The 22,666-nt window shown below is 33.9% G+C and overlaps 1 protein-coding gene across 1 annotated transcript in view; it reads right to left on the minus strand.

Moving 5' to 3' along the window:
* The window catches only part of LOC111055642 (limbic system-associated membrane protein), a 208,870-nt gene extending 201,400 nt beyond the window's left edge, over nucleotides 1-7,470 (minus strand). The window contains exon 1 of the mRNA XM_039423482.1: nucleotides 7,289-7,470. Coding sequence (XP_039279416.1) covers nucleotides 7,289-7,388 — 100 coding nt within the window. The 5' untranslated portion in view covers nucleotides 7,389-7,470. The remainder of the gene's footprint in view (nucleotides 1-7,288) is intronic.
* Nucleotides 7,471-22,666: the final 15,196 nt, after the last annotated feature.

Consider the following 22,666-nt stretch of genomic DNA (forward strand, 5'->3'; position numbering starts at 1 on the left):
TGATATGAAGACAAAAGAGTACTGAAACTAAAAAAATGCGTCATTAGGAATCGTCACAAAGAGAATCAAGTGACAATAAGGCGGTCATAATTCTCCGAAAGCCCAAGTTTCCTTATAAATAATCATCACTCGAACTAGTATATTACTTATGTGTTATGTTACATATCCTCACTTTGAATTTCTCACCAACTGAATTGATTCGGTGCTATCCCAGCTAAGTATTATGCTTATGCGTATTGATAGATATATTTTTATTATGCATGGATAGAGATTAATGGAAAGTTGGTCTCGAGAAAACTATTTTCTTCTATGATCCACTATAAAGTAGGCTACGACTCAATTCGAGGTCTTGGTAAAAGCACTGTCAAATGACAGACCGTTACATCTATTCCAATGATCACGAACTATGAGGAAAACAATAAAGGTCGTGCTTCTAGGAATTATCTAGGGTTGTTACGTTTGGCGGATGGAGGATGTGCTGACCGTACGGCACAAGTGACGGTCAAATAAGGAGGAGGAGGTGAAGTAATGAGTGTGATTTAGAAGTAGTAGGTGAGTGAGTGAGGTAGTTGAGTATGAGAGGGGAAGGGAGGCGCGTGTATCGAGCCCTGCCTGATATGACCATCACGCAATGTAACAATTCGACTGAAATATCGTCTCCGGTTATCCTATAATGCGGCAACATTAGCAAGCCCTCCTATCGGGTCTCCTTCATCTGGTACCCTCTCACTCAGCCACACAACTCTCCAACACCCCGTCCCACTTCAACTTATTATTATTCATTTGGCCGGCCCGCCGACAAACGCAAGGGGCAACGTTTGCTGTAAATTCCCACCTTTCGAAATTGAATTACCCGTCATCATGACTGCGATAAGAGTCGAACGACGATGGTAATGACTTGCAGCCAGCGCAACCGAGGTGCCAACAGACAAGGAGAGGACGAGGCAGTGCAGTTGGTGAGTGAAAAGAAGGTAAAGATGATGAGATTTATGAAAACGATTACCAGAAGAAGTGAACCTTAACTATTTAGCGAGTGATGAGTCTAATTGGTTGTTAGGGATAATGGGGTGAAATTTGCAGGCCTTTATCGATGATGATCATTTTATTGGAACAACCGTGTAAATTGCTTTCACAGAATGGAAGTATCCAAGTATCACAATTTGGCAAATAATAAAACTGGTTGGAAGCGTTTGGTGATTAGCATGAGCGATTGAGTAACAGCAATCGAATTATCCCCAAAGACAAGTGGCAAATACAACAATCAAATAAAGTTTTCAGAATCTTAACTTGATTGATTCTCAAAAAAGAAATGTGTAAGATAATGTCAAGCCCAGATAATATGCATGTTCAATATACAAATAGAATGAGTTCTATAATGCTGATAAAAAGGGCTTCCAATCACATATTACGAGTATTATGCAATATGACGCTATCATTGGTTTCAAAAATAAGCATTACTGTATTACAACATGAATAATACAGTTTTTGTTTCTCACATAAGTATTTTACCACCTCACCATTATGAAATATAATAAGTATGCAATTATTATAATGCACATTTTTCCCAGTTTTCTGAGTAAAATCGCTCCAAGCAATTCTGACAAACATATTAAAATTACTTGGAGCACCAAGTAATTCTCCTCAATTAATTGAGAGAACTCCTACTGCTTTCCACCTAGCAATCTTTCACTCATACGTCTTGTTCTTCCGCCCACTTTGTCTGTTCATTATCATCTCCTTTCTATTTTATTTCTCCACAGCTCGGCACATGGAAATATGGAAGGCTGGTGTGGAATGATTGTATGCTTGCGTAGGTGTAGAACACTGTGAATGTCCGTAGGTGGATCATAGTCTGGGGTGAGTGTTCAGGTTTGATATACCCGCAGAGCAGAAACAGCTCAAGTGATAAGAAATGTAGGAGAGTTCAGGTAGAGTGACGGGTGGGGCGGGGCGAGACCATTCGTCATATCAAGCCATGGTCATCCTAATCATAGACTCCCGTGCCGACTCCATATACGTGGGCAGACAGCATTAGGAGACCAACAATCACTGAAATTTTTGCCAGTCAGTGCCTTCACTTAATTATCAACTGTCTTGAGTGATAGTGACGTGCGTCTCACCATCATAATCATTAGGCTCCAAACTATGTAACAGATTGTTGTCTTGTTCGTACATGTAATCAATATTTTATTATGCTGTAGATTGGTTTGACATGCTATGGAGTTGTAGTTTGGTTCGACTAAGTATGGGCAGGAAACTGGTGTGTGTCTGGCATGGACTTCGGCCTATGGCGATAGCAGCAAACATTTGCCATCAACTGCCCAAATACAAACAGAGAGAAATTTTTGGATGAGAATACTAATGTATTCCTACTAGACATTTTCTTGTCTATGAAGAAAGATTTGGTTAATAATGCCAATAACCAAAAAATTATGAAGTGAAATGCGTTTTTTCCAAGATAATCATTTCAAAGGATGACTCTTGATCAATAATAATTCATTCTTTAAAAGTTATCAACATGTCCGAAACCGCAATAGTTATTTGTGCAACTAGTGCGCAAAGTGACAGTATGCTGCACCGAAAGAAACGTTTACGCCCGAGCCGTAGGCGAGGGCGGAATGGTTTCTTGAGTGCAGCAAACGAACTTTGCGCACGTATTTCACATCAAATTTTTCCTACAGTTACCATTGAATATGAAAAGTGGGTAATTATGGGTAAAATTCCCTGAAATCCATCAAATGTTTTTCTGTGTAATTTTATTATTAATAAAACCCTTAATTTATCCAAAATTGAATTATAATGATTAGTAATTCAATTGAAAATTTATGTGACTGCTTGAAGGGGGTTTATGTTATGTAAGCATTGTAATGACTATAATGAAGGCACATAATGGCAAGGCAACGCTGTTCTCCACTGCCATTATAACGTGGGCCTCACTATGAGTGCAGTTACCAACTTAATTTGGATTTTGCTGCACTTGTGCTCCATATAACCTGCTAACTATTTTGCGTTGTCATGCTGCAAATCTGGAGTACGCAAAGTACTCACTTTGCGCACTAGTGCGGAAAAGTGATTCTTTGCGGCCTGCAATCAGTGCAGAAATGGTCACTTTTCAAGGTATCTGTAGGAAAAGCAATTTCTCCTTGAAGACAACTGGCTAACTGAAATGCATTATTATAATTTGATTCATTAATATAATTATTGATCTATGTATTGTGATTTGTCAACCTCAGCAGTATCAAAGTAGAATTATTTGGAACTTCCTCAGATTATCCTCTGAGACTGAGATTACTGTTGTAACTCAAATTACAACAATCGCGGTTGGAGGAGGCTACCTCTCCGGTGCAACAGAATGTCATGGATTTCCAGTTTTTTCAAGGTTTTTTTTATCAATATCTGCATCCAACATCAATAATAAGATAATATCATATAGCTGGAAAATTGTCATCGGAAATGTATAACTATCGTCGTATTGCAGTACAGGCCTTGGAAAAGACGAAAATAATGAAACTGGAAATACAATAATTGGAAGTACTCCGTAATATTTGAAAAAAAAATGAGTCGGAGGAGGTGATAGAAGATGACTCAATGAAATGTACCTATGTTTGTCATATCAACAGGTAAAATGCTACCGAATAATGAAATATCGTAGTAATGAAGAGAGGAGAATTTGAGTTATATTATACAATCAGTGCTGAATTAAAAATATTCACAATTTTTAGTCGATTTTGTAAAGTTCAAAAATTTAGTTGAGAAATTAAGTCAGATGACAGTGATCATTCATCCAATGCACTGAACCGGACGCAGGAAGCGTTCGTGTAAAACATTCAGTACAGCGGACGTATTTTAAGTGTACTTGCATTCTCCGTACACTTTAGTTTCCCACATTTATAGTCTAGTACTAGCGGTGGTAGTAGATTTCAAGTCTTTTACTCTCTTCATTTCCATTTACTTGTCACTGAACAGTATTTTTAATTTCAGATAAGAATGTGTAACAAATTCGTCTATATTTATTTTTCAAAAATACAGAGCAAATTACAGAGTGAACAGAAAGAATGTGTTCAGATAAGAATGTGTAACAAATTCGACTATATTTTCAAAAAGTACAGAGCAAATTACAGAGTGAACAGAAACTAAAAATTTGAGAGAGCTAAGTGAAAAATGAGGGCAAAACATTTTAAAAAATACTGGGCGCTGGGAAAAATACATTTAAAAAAAAGTTTATCAATTGAATATGAATGCATGAAAGTATATATTTATAATATAATAAAACACATATAAGTAAGGAAAAGTGAATACTATTAAATTCAATCTACAATTATTATTTTATAGTAATTGTTCATGGTTGATTCTTGTTCATAGTAGTAGCTTAAAGTACTACACGATTAAGCAAGCACAAGCCCTTGTGAAATTAAGCTTGATTTAATTGTGTCAATAATAGATGTACTATTATCATTCACTATCAACGAATAAAATAATAATGGTATAAATTGCAGTTGACAATCGAAATATGAGTTCAAAAGATGTTGTAAGTGATTATTCTGGGCAGGTATTTTCCCATGTTGAGAAAAATCTATTTCAAAAAATAAAATAGTATTTCAACACATAATTGCTATTTCCATGCCATGACTCTAAATTTCTTTCTGATTTAGTCTAACATCAAATTCATCACTTATCGTAGTTCTTTTTCCTATTCGAGTTGCTGATGTTCCGACATCGAACATTATAACCCCTACCTTCAAATTAAACCTATATTCTCATACTGCGTTTACACCCTAGAGATTTTTCTTGGTTGTCACCAGATCCTTGAAGACACAAACGGTTCACTCCCAGGATGAAACTACCTAGATGTTCACTTAGCTGTCGTACGTGACTAAATTCTCTCTTCAGGGAGATCTGAACAATTCTAATCAAATCACAGACACCTTTCCACTCCACAGCACTGTCAGGTGCTGACTTTCGAGACAGTCCAGTTCTCTCGAAATCGATCCAACCGTCCCACAACAGTGTCGCATCACCTTTTTATTCTCCAATGGTCACCTCTAATTTGTCATCATCTTCACTGCTGCATCTCTCAATCAATACCCACGATTACTAATTCATCCGATTACTATTGGAGTTGTAAATGAGTAAATGCATAATTTTTCATTGCAGAATTTGAATTCATAAATAGAAATGAGCAGCTATTTCAATTAATAATAGGCTTATACAATTGCAAAATAATTCTTATAAATGGAGTTTATGTCATGATTGAATGAGAGGTGGATCCTGAGGTGAATTTGTTCGTTATTATTTGAAATATCTTCAATTTTATATTTTTATTCTCAACCATAAAAATGTGAATTGTTTAATCCGTCAAGTTCACCTGAAGTTCCAGCTTTGGTCGAATAATAATGCCCCAATGATTCTCCTATAATAACGCGAAAGCCAAAAGCCTATTCAAAAATAAATGAGTGCCCATAAACGTTATGGTCGCTCTCTCTCTCTCTCTCAACAGTGTAGCCTACTGCGTTCCCATATCATAAAAAGTAGTTCGTAAATATTCATTTCCTGTTAATGCTGTCTTCGCAACCCTAGCTCGATATAATCCATTAAGACTATCGTGTTAGTTTACAAAATCTTATGGGCGGTACCCTTTTGAAAAGGGTGTTTGAAAATTTCGAATACGAGGGACGGATCGAAATTAGTTCCGCCTAGCTCGTTGATGACACTCGCACCTCATTCAAGGGTGAAGTGCTTATAATGCCGCTTACATCCCTTCTATACAGCCGAAAAACACCTTTTGTGCTCTGATGAACGTATTTGTAAGTCGACTCTCTGGTTGACCTCCACCTATAGCGATTCTCAGAGAGAATATTTCCATAAAAATTTGTGCATCAAGCCAGTTTGAGGTTCTAGAAAGAATACTGCAATCATTTTCCAGGAACACCGAAAAAGGGTAATCTCGATCCATAATAAAATTTGTTGATACTATTGTCCAAGCGTCAATCAATATCAGTCCTATTATTTGCTTTGAATGATTGGTTGGAGCGAAGCTGCTATATTGAGATGTTCGCATAAAATTTGAAGTCTTGGGTTGCTCAAACTGGAATTGAATTAGAGATTAAAATATATTGATTATTCTAAATGCTGTGCGATCATGAACCTCATACAAATCATTCCATTCGATTTTGTTCATTTTAACATGTCTTCCAGTTCAACGAATAAAGGTTCAAGGATGAGTAGCAAAGAATAATATGAAAGCTTTGGGAAAGGCTCTCTATTGTTAACCAGAGGCTGGTTATATTGTTCAATATTATGTGAGTAGCCATTTTTGCCTTGTTGAAAAGATAATGATAATAATAAATCTCGAATGAAATAGTAAAGTTGTAGAGTTTTTACGGTCACCTCTCTAGGTAAAAAGTTTCTGTGCTATATTGATCGAGTGTCAAAGGCTCTATCCATCAAACGTTTGCGTGAAAATACATAAATGTCATATATATATATATATATATATATATATATATATATATATAAGTTAAGTTGATTAATACTGTTGACGTAAAATCCAATATTGCATTTCTTTTTTCGAAGTATTGAAATATCAGACGCCTCTGTTTTCACCTGAATACCGATATGTTGAATTCTCCAGATCGATTTTTCAGTTATAGATTCGTCCTCTACAATAGGAACAAATAGATCTTTTAGTCTTAGTGATTGACTGTGTATTCTAGCACCGTACAACCCTTTAGCATGTCTGTTCGATTCTTAGTATGTTAATTCAAACCAACTATAAAATATTTTTCCTTTGAATATGTGAATAGTTAGTCTTATTCACATATTCAAAGAAAAATTATTTTACAGTTGTATGAATTAACATTTGTGTGATTTATAATAATAGTTTGTATCATATTTTTCGGCTGGCTGACAATGCAATTTTATTTATTTATTTATTAAAAAAGGTTGTAAGTTGATATTACAGCTATAATAAATACTTATCCTATAAAGTATTGATACTGATTGTAAGAATTATTGAAATACAGTATTTGAGTATTGGAATTAATTTTTAAGTTTATATCAATTTTCAACAATTTTTCATTCATTGAAGATCAGTTTGTTCAGCAATAAGGTATAAGAACTAACATTCTAACAAGAACTCAACAGCGCAAAATAAGAATTATTTTCATTCCTCTCAAAATTACAGAGAAATTAATACTGAAAGTAGTCTCTATGGACATTATCGATCTTAGTATTGATTATATTGATTGATTTCAGTATAGAAAAATTGATACAATAGACACTGACTTACCTCTAGCCGGGATAGCTGAACAGTTAACAGAGCAGAAAAAGAAAAATATGGAGAGAAGCAGCGACATGTTGATCACTAAACACGCGGATCGTCGAAACATCGCTGTGATAGCGCGAGGAGGAGTAGCAAGCCGCTACTAAACAACTCAGATACAAACTCGGCCAACGCGCCAGGCAGACTGAGCCCTGATCGCAGCAACCAACTTGAGCGGCTATTCCAGACCAGCCATGTGCGCGCGCATCGCTCATTCTCAGCCTGGAAGTATTTCATCTTCTGTGAATGAATCCTCAATGCCCCAAAGCTATTGAGCATGGAATATGTATCTATTACCACTTTTTTATTGCTCTCTTACTACTGTTATCAATGATAATTAGGCTACTGAAGAAATGAAATTTCTCTAATTCTATTATTTTTATAATTTGTGAGACTGAGTATCTGGTGTCAAATGACATATTTTTTCAATTTCAAGCTTTTTAAAAGTTCCTTCTAATTTATATATTCTCATTTCGAGATTCAGCGTAGTTTGATGGCTGGTTCTGGACAAAATAATGATAGAAGTGACATTAGCGTATTAACGGTGGTCCTCGGTGTTTTTTTTTTCTTGGAATTGGCTAAATCAGCTCAATGTCTATCAATAATTGAGTATTCTCGATTATTCAGTCTCATATTAATAAGATATATTTGGCTATGTTTATGTAATACTGATCTGTTTGTCAAATAGAAGTCTAGAAGGAAATAATTTCAATTAGCGTCTGTAAAGCGAACAATTTCCTTAGTTACTGAGAAGTAAGCTTGCAATTCCTTCCCATATTTCACATATATCACCTGGGACCCGGTGAACTTATCGTGGTGATATTATTAGAAATATTTTTATCGTGATCGTGATAATGTGGAGTTAGATTGGGGATTTCATCGTTAATTGAAACTTTTTGGGTATTTGTGTACTGTGAAAAATAGATATTTCTCGTTTTACTCTCATAGGTAGATGTGGAACAACATTGATAAGCTTTTGGCTTATCAATCAATACATGATGTCAAAATAATATTATGTTGATTGTATTTACAAAATGTATTACATTTGGCCTCAGGCTTCTTTAGTATTGAGAGGAAAGATCATAAAAATACAGATTCGGGTGTGAGTATATGAAACAATATTCTTTTAATTTTCAACAATATTATTGATAAATTTATGACAGCGGGGTAAAAAATGGTCGAATGACATCACGACTGACTAATCCTTTTTACGTGGCTCCCAAGAATATTGTTGGCAGGGGGAAGTGTAAGTTAGGTTGGTAGCGGGGGTGGTGGAAGGACGAGGTTTTCTGAATACCCACCCCTCGTCACAGGTAGAATCCTGGATACGCTAGTAACCAGCGAGTATATTTCTTCAAATTTCACATTACTATTTCAAGAGTAGTTTACGATGAAAGGAACCGTGGCTATTATACTATACAGATAATGCATTAATTTTATAATTGGTTATAATTAGTCTATTAATTAGATATAATTGAGCAGCAATCAAAAACCCGGTTGCTATAAAATTCATATGAATCGATCAAACAATAAATCAAGTTATTCCAATAAGGTTAACCTAATTGAACCAATAAGATTACAGACACCCAAATCGTTTCAAATATTCAATAGCAGAACTCTGATTTTCTCCGTTGTCAATATAACAATGAATATACAAAACTATTATTTGATCCACGCTCGACGCTCTTTATTATCTAGTGACAAATCTAGTGTCTTCAGGAATTTATGGTAGTCCTTTATAATAATCAACCTTGTCACAAAACATCTCTGGTAAGTTGAAGTGTCAGTAGAATGGGATACTGTAGGTACTTAGTTAAATTTGATAACCTGGATCTGTTCTATTTGTTCCTTTGCAAATCCATTCTTCTATGTTTTAGCAATGATGATGAAATTATGATTGCAGCTTGAGCTCTCAACATAACCAGATAAAATCCTGGATAAGCTGAACCTCGTATATCATTTACATTGAAATTTTTCTCTTCCATCATCTATTTTGAGCGGAGGCCTAATCAGGATTACTCGAAGACTTGAGTCTAATTCACGAAAGAATTTTTAACCAACCTTTCCTTCACGGTTCAAAATTTCACTTTTTTCGGTTTTCAATTTCCTCCTGAATCCCCATCATTCTCAGTGATTTTGCAAAAAGTAATCAGCAGGCTCTCATTTTACATGCCTGTATTCTATTCAAAGAAGCATGAATACCATAAAGAAACTACCTTGAAATTGAAATGAAACCTAGTTTTGAGATAAGCTCCCTCTTTCGATGCTTGTACTTCATTTTCTCAATTAATGATATACAAGATTTAGTAGTTTCTCACAAATAAAAATATGGATTATTCAATCTACACTTTTTTCATTGACCTGGTTCGCATCAAAACTCAATACCCGGGAAAAAATATATTATACTTTTATCACATTATGGATCAATATTCAACTACATCTCTGATAACAGAATCGAATCGATTGATTTTCTATTTCTGATCGTCGTGGTAAAAATGTTATTATGAATTGAAATTTTTACTGAAAACCTCATTATATATATTTAGAACTTATTTATAATAATATTGAACTTTCAGAATTGTGGTGCATCCAGGTTTTTGAGGACCTATTTTACAACGCTTTCGAACTGAATATTTTGGAACTTCTCAACATGAATGTGTTCATAAAAAAGAAAAAATATGTAGAATGAACATATTGCTCAAAAATCTTATAGTTGATAATTCCTGAAACTGTATTAAATGACATTAGCATATAAATAACTATACAGAGTTTTCTGAAAAAGGTGCCCATAAGTCAGGGGGTGATTCCTCACATCAAAAGAAGAAAAAAGTTCCAATTAACATAGGTCCGAAAATGCTTGGTTACCAAGTTATAAAACTTTACATATTCTTTACATAAATTCAATTTTGAAAATAAAAATGTTAAATAAGTCTATAATAGACAAACGAAACCTTTAAAAAAATAATCCTTAATTACATACAAAACACATGAAAAGCAAGCTTAACAGATTCTCCTACTTTTCATGCGTTCTGTATAAAATTAAGGATTATTTTTTCAAAGGTTTCGTTTGTCTATTATATTTATTAATAGTATTTACTTATTTTACATCTTTCTCTTCGTTTCTACATCTTTCTTTCATTTTTTACAAGTTCTGTAAAAAAATATGCTGTGTTTATTATACATTTAACATGGTAAATCTGCTTCAAACCTTAAATGAACTTGTTTTTCGAGACCAAGTTTCGCGTATTTCATCACATTTCTTGAAAATTGTCTTGAACAAGTGTCAAGTTGTCGGTATTCCACCTATAGCTCAGGGGTCAGGAATGAGAATTTTTCAATATGGTCAGCTCCTAACTAGTCTTGATGAAGCTGCAGAGTCGAAAATTGTGTTCCAGATATTGTGCCCAAATGACATTGTCAAAAATGAGCTATTGTTGCTGTATTGAGAATTTCACACTCAACACTAAATATGCTATAACAATTGATGGAAAGCATAAAATAGTGAAATAATACATCACACTGAAGATAATTGAATCCTCTACAACCCAACGTTCAATACTTATTTTTTAATGCATTGTTGCTGAGTGATAAACCCTAAAAGTTGAAAAAGTTAGGAAAACTGTCTTTTTAAAGATTTTACAGTTTTAAAAACGAATATCTCGAAAACTAAGGGGGATATGTCAAAACTCCACTGAACAAAACTTGTAGGAAATTTATCTACCTTCATTTTTGTTCAATTAGTCATGTCGCTGGAATGCATCGTTTTCAAGACACATGCGTGTACGCCGTAAATGGAAAAACGCAACTTTTAAACCACCCTCATCCCTTAAGCACAAGGGATAGGGATGAGGACCTTTGATATGTTCACCTTCCAACTAGTCCAAACAAAGCTGCCAAGTCAAATATTGTGTTCCGAACGTTCCCTCCAAATTTCCCTGTCAATTGATCTATTGTTGTTAAACTGAAGATTTTACACTCAACACTATAAGGGCTGCAACAATCGTAGGAAGATGCTTCAAATAGTAAAATACATGAAACTAAAAAAATTTTATGCTCTATGAGCTCATGATTAGCACGGATTTTTGTTAAAAAATTTATAAGGCCAAAAAGATGAAAAAATCGGAGCCGGAAGGGATTTCTTCAAAATGTGACACATTCAAGAGCTCATACCTAGAAAACTAGAAGAGAAATGGAAGAATGTTACAGATGAAACTTGTAGGCTAATTTGTAAGCTTTAGTTTTGTATTTCTCAAAAATTTCCGAAATATGTATATTGTTCGAAATATGTGCAAAAAAACAAAATATGGTACTTTTAAACAACTCCCACCCCCTTAGCACAGGGGGTAAGAGTAAAGACTCTTGATATGTTTACTTTCTTACTATATGTAAAAGAGCTGTGGGGTGTGTTCCAAAATTGTGTTCCAAATTTTTCCCTCTATAACCTTTCGTTGACTGTATACGTATACATATTTCGTTGACTGTATATGACTGTATACCTGTATATATCCCAGATTTTTTAATATAACAGTTGGTTTGAACATAGGATGAATGATCAGTGATGCTTTTCAAGCAGACCTGTGAGTGAGATAAACTGTTGCTGAACAGGCAGGATACTGCAATACCCAATTTATAACAGAGAGAACAAAAATATTATCGTTTCAATGACAATTATTGAAACTAAACATGGAAATAAGTTCAAGCAAAGAAATTTCAAGTTTCCATGGTGTAATGTATGACTAACATTGAATCGTGGCTATATAGTCAATGTAACAAACAACCTTCTACTGCGTGTTTTTTTCAAACAGAATGTGCCGCCTGTTTTTCTAATGCTTCTTCCAAAACCACAATCTCGTCTCAGTTACCTACCAGTATAGGCTATCCTGTCCATAGAGGTTTTACTATGCAGCCAATTCATGCAAATCGAAAGTTACGAACATGAAATCATTTTCCAATAGATGCTGTATAATATGAGAAATTGAATTAGATTTCATATTCGAATTGGAATTGATTATAATTATAAGGAAATGGAATTATAACGAATAATGATAATTAAAAATAAATTATAATTATAAATAGATTATAACGAATTGGAATTGATTCTAATTATAATTAATTCTAAATATAAGAAATTTGAATTTGGTATGTCTGATTTTGAATGTTTCCATCTTGATATATCATTCTTATTCTGTATTTGTATTGATAGGAGAATATCATTTAAATTTAAACAGAGAATCACAAGAGGATTGAATAGAACTTCTCTTTTTTCAAGAATACTTTATAATATTGGAACAAATATTCGAGCAAGAAAGAATTCTTAGAGAAACTTGGATGATGATAGTAAAGAATAAAGTGGATTTGGAATAATTCAATTATTAACAAGTAACTTAGTTGACTCACACATAGGCCGTTGAAACATCATAATAAATCCACATCATTCCACATTTTAGTGAAGGTTATAACGTTCAAACTCATCTAAATTCAAAAGCCTTAGTTTTTGTAGCTCATTACTATATTTTAATAGCGTTTAAACGCTTGATAGTTCCAGGTGATGACACGAATTATCTAGGTCTACCTAGATGAGGCACAGTGAAGTTGTCAAATTGAAGTTGGAGATCTGGTATGCTTCATCAAATTGACAACTTGTATTATTGCGGAATGTGGGAGGATAATTCATTTGCTAGGAAGACTTCATTTTCCCTACAGTAATGTACGTTGATATCAAACTTGGCCAGATTAGGTCGTCTGCTTGCAAGTCATTCGTCACTGATGATAATACACATAGTCTTTTTCATAGCTCTTTCCTCGTTGTTATTCAAGCCAGCGCCTTTCTTTAATGTCTCGCTTGTTTAAACTTTGTTATCATTTGCTGCAACTGGCATATCACACTCCTCTTGCAGTCACTCAAAGCGCCAGTGAGTTTCACGTTCAATGTGCCTTTTAAAACATTTGGAGCTGACAAGAATAAAACATGGAATGTAGATTTACTGGTTTATGTTATGTTATATAGCTTGGTTCAAAGATTATACTTTATCACTCATTGCTAATTTTCACCGTTTCATTCATGAGATTTCACTCAATTTATTCTCATGTGCTCACAACAGTACTCTCCAGACTCTTCCATTTTTCTAATTGATTTGAATAAATCTATGAATAATCTATTTACCCTAAAATTACACTTTTATCAGAACCAGTTATTTTTGAAGAAGAAGTTTATATCATTGAATTTTTAACATTATACGATTGAGAGTGTTGCATAAGCACTCATATTATTATTCTTTTCATTTGAATATGAGAGCGAGCTCTTGCTTCATTGAACGTGGACTAAACTTATCTCATCATGCAATGTGAAATGTTCTCTAATAATATTTGAAACAGTTTTTATTGGGAAAACTCATCTCAAACTGTTGAATTATGGAAATAATACTATCGGTATGATTCAAATAAATTATTCCAATCCTTGATGATTCCAGAATAAATCTATCTTATTTTATTATTGATCAATACAGAGAGTTACATACAAAAAAGCAAGAAGGGATAGGTGGAAATCAATTGAACAATAGATATTGAAAATTCAAAAACTCGTATTGAATAACGAGACTCAATCTAGGTCTTAGAAAGGGAGATTTGAGATCCATTTGATCATTGATTTGAAGCATGAAAGTGAACTCATGAATAAATCCTCTCATCATATTATCATAGATTCATGAAAACCGTCACGCTCTTGTGGAACTTTTTCTTTGAAACAAAGGGCATTAATTAGATAAAGAAATTTCATTTTTTGAAATATCTGGGAGTAGAACAGTTTTGGGCTAGGCATGTTGCTCTCGATCAGTCATATCTATAATTATTATGATTTGTGATTGCATTGATGAATTAATGGATACATTGAATAATGTTTCATGTGATATTGTTCTAAATATTTGTTCTAGGTACAATCAACAATTTGAATAATGATTAAGTTACTACTAGTGCATTTGATGATTTTACAAGAAATGAGATAATAAATTGAATACGATATTTTTATGAAGATAAATATATCAATACTAAATATCCATTAAGCAGCGTGCCAGTGGAAAGTCAAAAATAGCTTTGGAGGGAATGAATATGTAGAGTTCAGTCTTGGTTCGTATAATAATTACATTAGGCCTAAATTGAATCATCAATTATACTATAAAAAATATGCTATTTTTCTATAACAATATTAAATTATTATGAAATTAGAACACATTCTGACTATGCATCCTTGCTGTTGTAGAATTATTCGAGCATTGACTACTTCAGTTTGTCAGAGACCTACTACTGTGGCTTCTTCAGTATGTGGATGGAAACCAATGAGGTTGACGTGAAATGAATTATTTTCATGGAAGGGAATAGCTATTTAGAAACGGAATAGCCATGAAATGTAATTATTGAAGGTTGACTCGTTTCCATTTGATTGAGGTTTATCGATTCAAGGAAATCTCAACTTATCTGGAAGTCCCTACATCTACCACATGCTCAAATTTCACAACAAATGCCACGCTAATGCCCTGAATGAATGAGTAGATGAATCACTGAATTGACGGATGAAATCAGGATTACACTGACTCTGCACTCGAATATTGCCAAACAGAATTCTTGATGATGCTTTTGCTGAAAGTAAAAGGTTTTGTGGCTGGATTACTGCTGAGCGTTGAAAATGTCCCTCTGAAACCAAAATGATTTGTTTGGATTCATTTTTGAATTCCATTTGATAACGGTGAAGTCCATCTCATCCTGTATTACGGATAGATCAACATACAAGTGAGCCAGTTTCGTTAAATTTTGAGAGCAATCGAGGGAATGAATTGGTTTTACTAAATACTATCATCAGCAATGTGGCAGAGAAGTTTGTGAGTTTGAATTTTGAATTTTTCACTATTCATTGAGAGTAGAATTTCAGATCGAAAAGAGTTTAAGGGAATGAATGAGTAGTTGCATCAATATCTATGACAGGAGAACCGATCCATTCTGACAATTGATAATTGAATATCAAAATATCGGGGCACCGAGCTTCGCTCCAGAGTACAAAAGCATAAAAGCATTAAAGAATAGTTTATATTCATTTATTGATACACAGAACACAATTCTTTCAATTGATTGGAGAAGGACCAACAGGCACAGCCCAAAACTGTCTCTTCCGCGAATTTTGATGTATACACTATAAATACTGTAGTCCAAAAAATGGGATATGTTCCATATCAAATTCCAATTTTCAGTCCTAACGTTTGAAAGGAGAAAATTTCTAATTAAGATTTTTCCGAAGCCAAATTTAATGACCAAATACTGTATATAATATTAATATATATATATATATATATATATATATATATATATATAACCAAATATATACAGAAATTGCTCGCTTAATATAATAGGATTAATAATTCTAACCATTACTTTCCACCAAAATTCGGTCAACGAAATATAGAATAGAGAATAGTAAATTTGGAGCTCAAATTTTGTAATTTCATCATGTTATATAAAATAATAATAAAGAGGGAAAACAAGATTCTTGTATTCAATATCTATTAATATTCAACTAATAAACTAATATTTATTAGTATTCCCAAAAGATGAATACAAACGTATAAATAGTATAATACTCATTGCATCATTCTTCAGGGTTCATAATTATATTGTTCAAAATTTTCTGCAACCCACCCATTGAATGTGGTTTTTGCAACAGACACCATTGATGTATTCAAATCCTAGGATTCCTCAAGCACCAATTTTATAATATTGATGTTTCATTCCCTAATGGTGAAACATATGCTTGTATGTAATAATTGACCACGATTATTCAAGTCTGAATAAAAATCAAATTCCTAAGAGAAAATTCTCATTCTATTCATAGGATTAAACAAATATAATAATAAGATTTATGAGATTTTAAGATCTTAAACTATAAGAATTCATGGACTTCTATAGCCCAGTATGATAATCCTTCATCAGTCTTGGAAAGACTAATGCCGGAAAGTCGAGAGTTCGAATTCTACCATGATTTTATAATTAAAACATCATCCACCATTACCCAAACACAAGAAATTTTTTGTGAGCATTACTTATTCTACTAATAAGTGAGGTATGAATCAACTATGACTCGAAGTATAAATATTAGCGAGGTGGGATAGTATAGCAGACGACATTAATGTAACAGAGGATCATCCAAGAAACACCCAGGAACCTTCAATTCAATTTTTGTAGAGAATTGACTTAGAATTGATTGACTGCTTCTCCTCTCTTACCTCTTATATCCTCTCTTCCTCTGTCTCTAACTCTCTAGAATGTAGAATCAATATATTATCCTTCAGAACATCCTCGACATTAATTCAAATCAATTTTTCTTCTAATCAAATTTTATTTCCAATACTTACAGAAAAACACTTACATAGATATGTTTGACAACAACAAATAAATTAATGTAAAGAAACTAACAAAATATAAAGCATAATCACTTAAGAGCAGATCACTTAAAGCAGATCACTTTGAAGTGTTTATGGAAGTGTCTTTCTGGTCAATTTAATTAGGTCTCCAATACTAGAAATAAGACCTCTGAATTAGAAAAATTTGTTCTCTGTACTGGTTTTGTATTTTACATAAATGTTCAGCAGCTATCAATAATTTCTCTTTTTCAGTTTCTTAAGATTGTTATGATTTGAGTTGAACGCATCCATTAGGATTTTCATCACAAAGATGTGTTATGTTATTCTAATATTTTATCGCTACAGCTATGTAAACGAGTATTTTTGTTCCGTGGATATGGAAAAACTTTTGGGGTGAAAACTTTTCAGCTTCAGACCCATATCTGGAAAAAATCAACTTATTCATCCATTCGCTCTCATTTGTTTCCAATATTTAACATTTTCATATATAATCTTCACAGCAGTTTGTTTAGAACAGTAGTAGCGGATGAAAGTTTATCAGTGTTCGTAGTTTCAACAGCATACTGCGAAGTACAAACATGAAGAGCTAGCAAGGGTAGCCAACCCCTCTGCCAATCATGAAAAATCATTGTGTGGAAAATAGTATTCCGCTGGAAAGAATTTGAGTCGGGCAACTGAACGCTAGTCGAGCGACAGCAATGAAAGATCGATATCTTTTGTGGCGAAAGATATCGAAGAAGCGATGGCATCGCAGGTGTTGGTTCCCACAAGCACTACTGAAAGACTGGAAGGAACACTGGTTGACCGAGCACTTGTGATTGGATAATTTTCCGTTGCGTCACACAAAAGAACTGCAGCTAATGCTAAGGCGTTTGAAAAAGAAAATTAAAAGTCTCACTACGACCTCCAACGATGAGGGATTGCATGAGAAAGAAGGGGTTGAACGATGGACTTGGAAAGTAAAACGAAGAGAGAGGTAGAAGTGTATGATAAGACTTGAAGCGACTTGGTACTTTGTCAAACAACTCCACCACTACCACCTCTTTCCTAGACGGCTTGCGAAACTCATTCATAATTTATTCGTCAATTGTCCGTTCTCCAAACTACTAATTCGTAAAGTTTGCTTATGAAAAGTAATTCAACAATTTTGTCTTGTTCAGGCAATTTGTCTTCTGTGCAATCAAGTTAATTTTTTAACGACAGTTTCTTTGTAGACGTCAATCATGCACTATTCAACTTTTCTTGGAAAAAGGCTAGTTGGCTGGTTTTCCGAAATTTCACTCACAAAAAGTTTCTGTTCGATAGAAAATAACTATAACCATACTACTAGAGTCTTAGCATATGAGTTTATTATATTCCACATTGTGTTACAGTCAGATAGTCAGGCGGCCATATAATGTAGCCAATCGTTTGTTCGTTTCACACTGTAGATACACAAATATCGTTGCGATTCAATTTCAACATAAGAGATAAAAAATGAATTTATTGATAGAAGCCACCATTATAGCTTTGTCATTGGTTAATATCAATCTAGAGTACAGGTTCCTTGAAAGTCATTACACAAACCAACAGATGTCATAAAAAAATTGAAAAAGATTGTAGACTACTAAAAAGGTTTACTCGAAATTCATAACTTCACTACTTATCAACATAGTCTCACAATATAGTCTCAATATTGCAGTATAATTGAATCCATTTTGAAAATATATTGCCCATGAATTGACAATAATTGTTGAATTTTAGAATAGAACAGAGTTGGTACAACTTGCCTAGAACAGTGTTATAAATAGAAATACTACTCAGCACCTACTCAGCCTCATACTATTCAATATCGGGAAACCGAGCTTCGCTCTGGAGTACAAAAGCATAGAACATTATATTTGTAAGGAAAGAGGAATATTTCTCGTGAGATCAGAGAATTGAATGTAATAGTTCAACAGCTGAGGCATAATTTTGTCTCACTCCCACATACGCACTTGCTCACTCACTTCAATTTTCGACAGACGACGAAATTTCCAGCTGTTTTTCCAAGGATAGATTATTCTTTCAATGTCATTCAGTGAGATATCCCAAGGATGAGACCTAGTGCAATCGAATTTTTATATCATAAACCTCTCTCCTTGAAATGTATGAAATCAGGGCTACTTATTTTCATTCATAATATAGAATTATAGTAACTTTTGAGAATAATAAAATAATGGATTGAGATATAAATTATAACAACTATTTCAAAATAAATATGAAATTTATTTCATAACCTGAAGATGGTGTAAACACTGAAACTAGTTTTTATAATTCATATTCTTAATCTATTATTTTATTATTTTCAAAGGGTACTATAATTCTATATTATAAATCATAAACCTACTTTGTACCAAATTTTGTGAGAATCGTTATAGCCGTTTTCGAGATCCGGTGACATACAGACATAAATAGAAACTGCTCGCTTAATATTATAGGATTCAGTATCGATGATAAGTTGAGTTCTGGAACATTACATTCCCTCTTATCAGAGTTAGCATTAAGGAACCTCACGATTTATAGTGAATATTTGATCATCAAGTTGCCTTTGAAATGAATGAGTCATGTCATTACTACAATCGATTATAGCTGGAAAATATAACGTATTCATATCTTGTCGGCAAGGCAAATAATACCTTTCAGTTTGATGGAGGATACTTGACGAGGGTTGTACAAGACTCGTGCTGATTGCCGATTAAATGGAAGATGGGGTGAATAAGGATGGGCGTGTAAGAAGAAGACGTTGGTAAAGAAGAATAAAAGGTGATTATGAGGGGTGGAGACTAAGTGAGAAGGTAAAAGATGGAGAGTATACAAGTGCGAGAGATAAGGCGATGCAGTACTAATGCAGGGTGCGTAATGAAGAAGCACGGCTATCCCCATCGTTTCTTCTCGTCATCAGCAAACATTTTCAAATCCTGGACTAGAGTTCGAGTTCGGTCATTGAATAATTGATGGAGGATTTTAGTGGGGAACAGTGTCTCTTTTTCCAGCCCTAAACCTCGTCGATTGCACTCCCGACCAACGCTTGAAACCTGCACGCAGTTATAAGTGAGTTCCACCTTTAATACACTCGTCAATCCGAACCCTGTTTTCCAACTGCAATATAGCAGCCCCCCCGCATCATACCTTTCCACTCGTACCTCTCCTGGGTCCGCATCACCAATCGTCCGTTTCATCCACTTATCTACTTCACCAAGCTGAAGATTAGTCATCAATACGAGATGTGTACGCATCGTACACTTTTCATTTCACGCATGTTTTGAAGTGACTACAAGTTGAATACTTGAGTTACTCTTCGTCACTCAAATTATTCTCTATTCAGGGCTTACATTTGATGCACTCTACCTTTCCAATAGTAAAAACAGTTTCAATCCTTGTGCTCACCACTGCGATCCCTATGACGATGACAGGAGAGCAGAATAATTAATTAATCCGCGATCAAATTGTTAAGATATCCGCCGTTATGCGAATCGCACAAAGCTTCATTGAGAACTCAATTCAAGTTTAGAGGAATCATAAAGAACTTAACATTTTCATCGTGAAATATGAAATCCTGTGATACTCAGTAAGATAGCTTCATTTCCTATTAAATATTAAGGAGGTCCAACCTCAATTTAAGAAATTAAATAGCGAGGATTATGCTTTATTGAATGAATTTCTCAATTTAAACTGAAAAATTTCAAACTGCATGTGAATTTCTAAATAGCCTAACCTACAGCTGAATTTGACAAAGTTATTCAATTCAATTGTTATTATTCCCAAAATAACATGCATCAAGTATTTCAATTGTCCTATCTAATCAAGTGGTGGGTCTAGAATTGATTGGAATTGGCTCTCCTGTTTCAAATTGAAACGCGCGTTGAATTCTGAACTCCTCTCAACAATGTAATTAGCTCCTTAATTGAATACTGTAACCTATTCATTTCCACAACAATAATAATTAACTTGTAAATGAGAAAACCGCGAACCAATGAGCTGACTTCAATAAATAATTCTCAATTGTGACAATCTGTGAACAGGCCAAAATCAGATATCAAATCTAATGAGAGACGTTAATGATCGGTCCAGAACGCTGAACTTCTGATAATGATAATGAATTACCTTCACAATTTCTACTTCCCTTGCCCTATTACCATAGGTAAGGAAAGTATTGCTTTCCGAAAAAAATTAAGGTACCCCAATTTCTAAATTTCTATACCTTCCAAGGTCCCCTGAGTCCAAAAAAGTGGTTTTTGGGTATTGGTCTGTATGTGTGTGTGTGTGTGTGTGTGTGTTGTGTGTGTGTGTGTATGAGTGTATGTGTGTGTGTGTGTGTATGAGTGTATGTGCGTCTGTGTACACGATATCTCATCTCCCAATTAACGTAATGACTTGAAGTTTTGAACGTAAGGCCCTTACAATATAAGGATCCGACACGAACAATTTCGATCAAATGCGATTCAAGAAGGCGGCTAAAATGGCGAAAATGTTGTCAAAAACAGGGTTTTTCGCGATTTTCTCGAAAACGGCTCCAACGATTTTGATTAAATCTATACCTAAAATAGTCATCGATAAGCTCTAATAACTGTCACAAGTTCCATACCTGTAAAAATTTCAGTAGCTCCACCCCATCTATGCAAAGTTTGATTTTAGATTCTCAATCATCAAGCTTCAGATACAATTTGAACAAAAAAATTTGAGTGGAAAAGATTGAGCATGAAAATCTCTACAATTAATGTTCAGTAACATTTTCACCTAAAATTGCAAATAAGCTCGAAATTCGAGAAAATGTGATTATCCAATTGCAAACTGTTGGCAACTGTCGATTCTATTAAATGATTCACTATGAAGAGATAGCAGACCTCGTATGTCTCCAGCGTTATTGTCCTGTCACCAGCTGACTCAGATCTTTGTTTTCAAGTAGACTTGAGATGCGCGATAACACTAGCGTCAGGTGATCAATTCTCATAACGGCAAGGAAAGTTGTGTGAGTGCGACACACCAGATTTTTAAAAATCTGTTTCTGAAATGTGGAGTTAAGAATTACTCTCCATGTTTATTAGTGCTCTGAATTATATATTGAGGTTGTGGGATGCCTCCTCTTGCAGAGCAGACGAATTATAATAATATTAAAATAATGCTATCTATTTAATATATATAAAATATATATCACTTATAATAATATATTATTTTATAAAATAAAATATATAAAACTACCAGAAACGTACTAAAAAAGTATTGTCATATATTTTCATCGTACCATTGGAATTAATCATTATATTGTGTGGTATTGGATACAAATTTGATCAATCAGTATACATGATTGAACTTCAACTATCGATGAACGTCGGGACGTGATCATGGACACTGGTCGTCTGAAAAGCCCAGGGACGTATCAACACTTGAGTTACAAAAATTTGAAAAATATACTCCTTTAAATATTCTACATAGAAAACTATTTCCAAAACGAAGTTAATATTTTCAAACACTTCGCTGAACATTAAAAACTGATGAAAATGCATGGAATAATGTTGAATGATGATGATTATCCAGCAAAAACAATTAAAAGCTATCTGAGAAACCTGGATGAAAATATCATGAGTAGCTGGTTTTATGACTGTTTTACGGACCTTAAGGCTGTGCAAAGGCTAAGAATAAACTTTCTACTGGTGATATTTTTCAATTTTTACGATTTGTATACCAGCAAGCTATCAAAATGAAAAGGTTTTTTAAGGAAAACATTTTTTCCGATTATTACTTTTTGAGATATAGCGCATTTATTATTTTTGAGATATTATTTTTGGGACAGAACAATTAAAATCTGGTAAGAGATAAATCCTTGAGATTTGGAGGATACATTCTTCATGGTATTGTTGATTGAATAAAACAATTTTTCTAAATATCCATTTTTGAGAAAGTTATTCAATTTACTAAAAAT

The sequence above is a fragment of the Nilaparvata lugens genome, chromosome 3, assembly GCF_014356525.2.
Source record: "Nilaparvata lugens isolate BPH chromosome 3, ASM1435652v1, whole genome shotgun sequence".
NCBI lineage: Eukaryota > Metazoa > Arthropoda > Insecta > Hemiptera > Delphacidae > Nilaparvata > Nilaparvata lugens.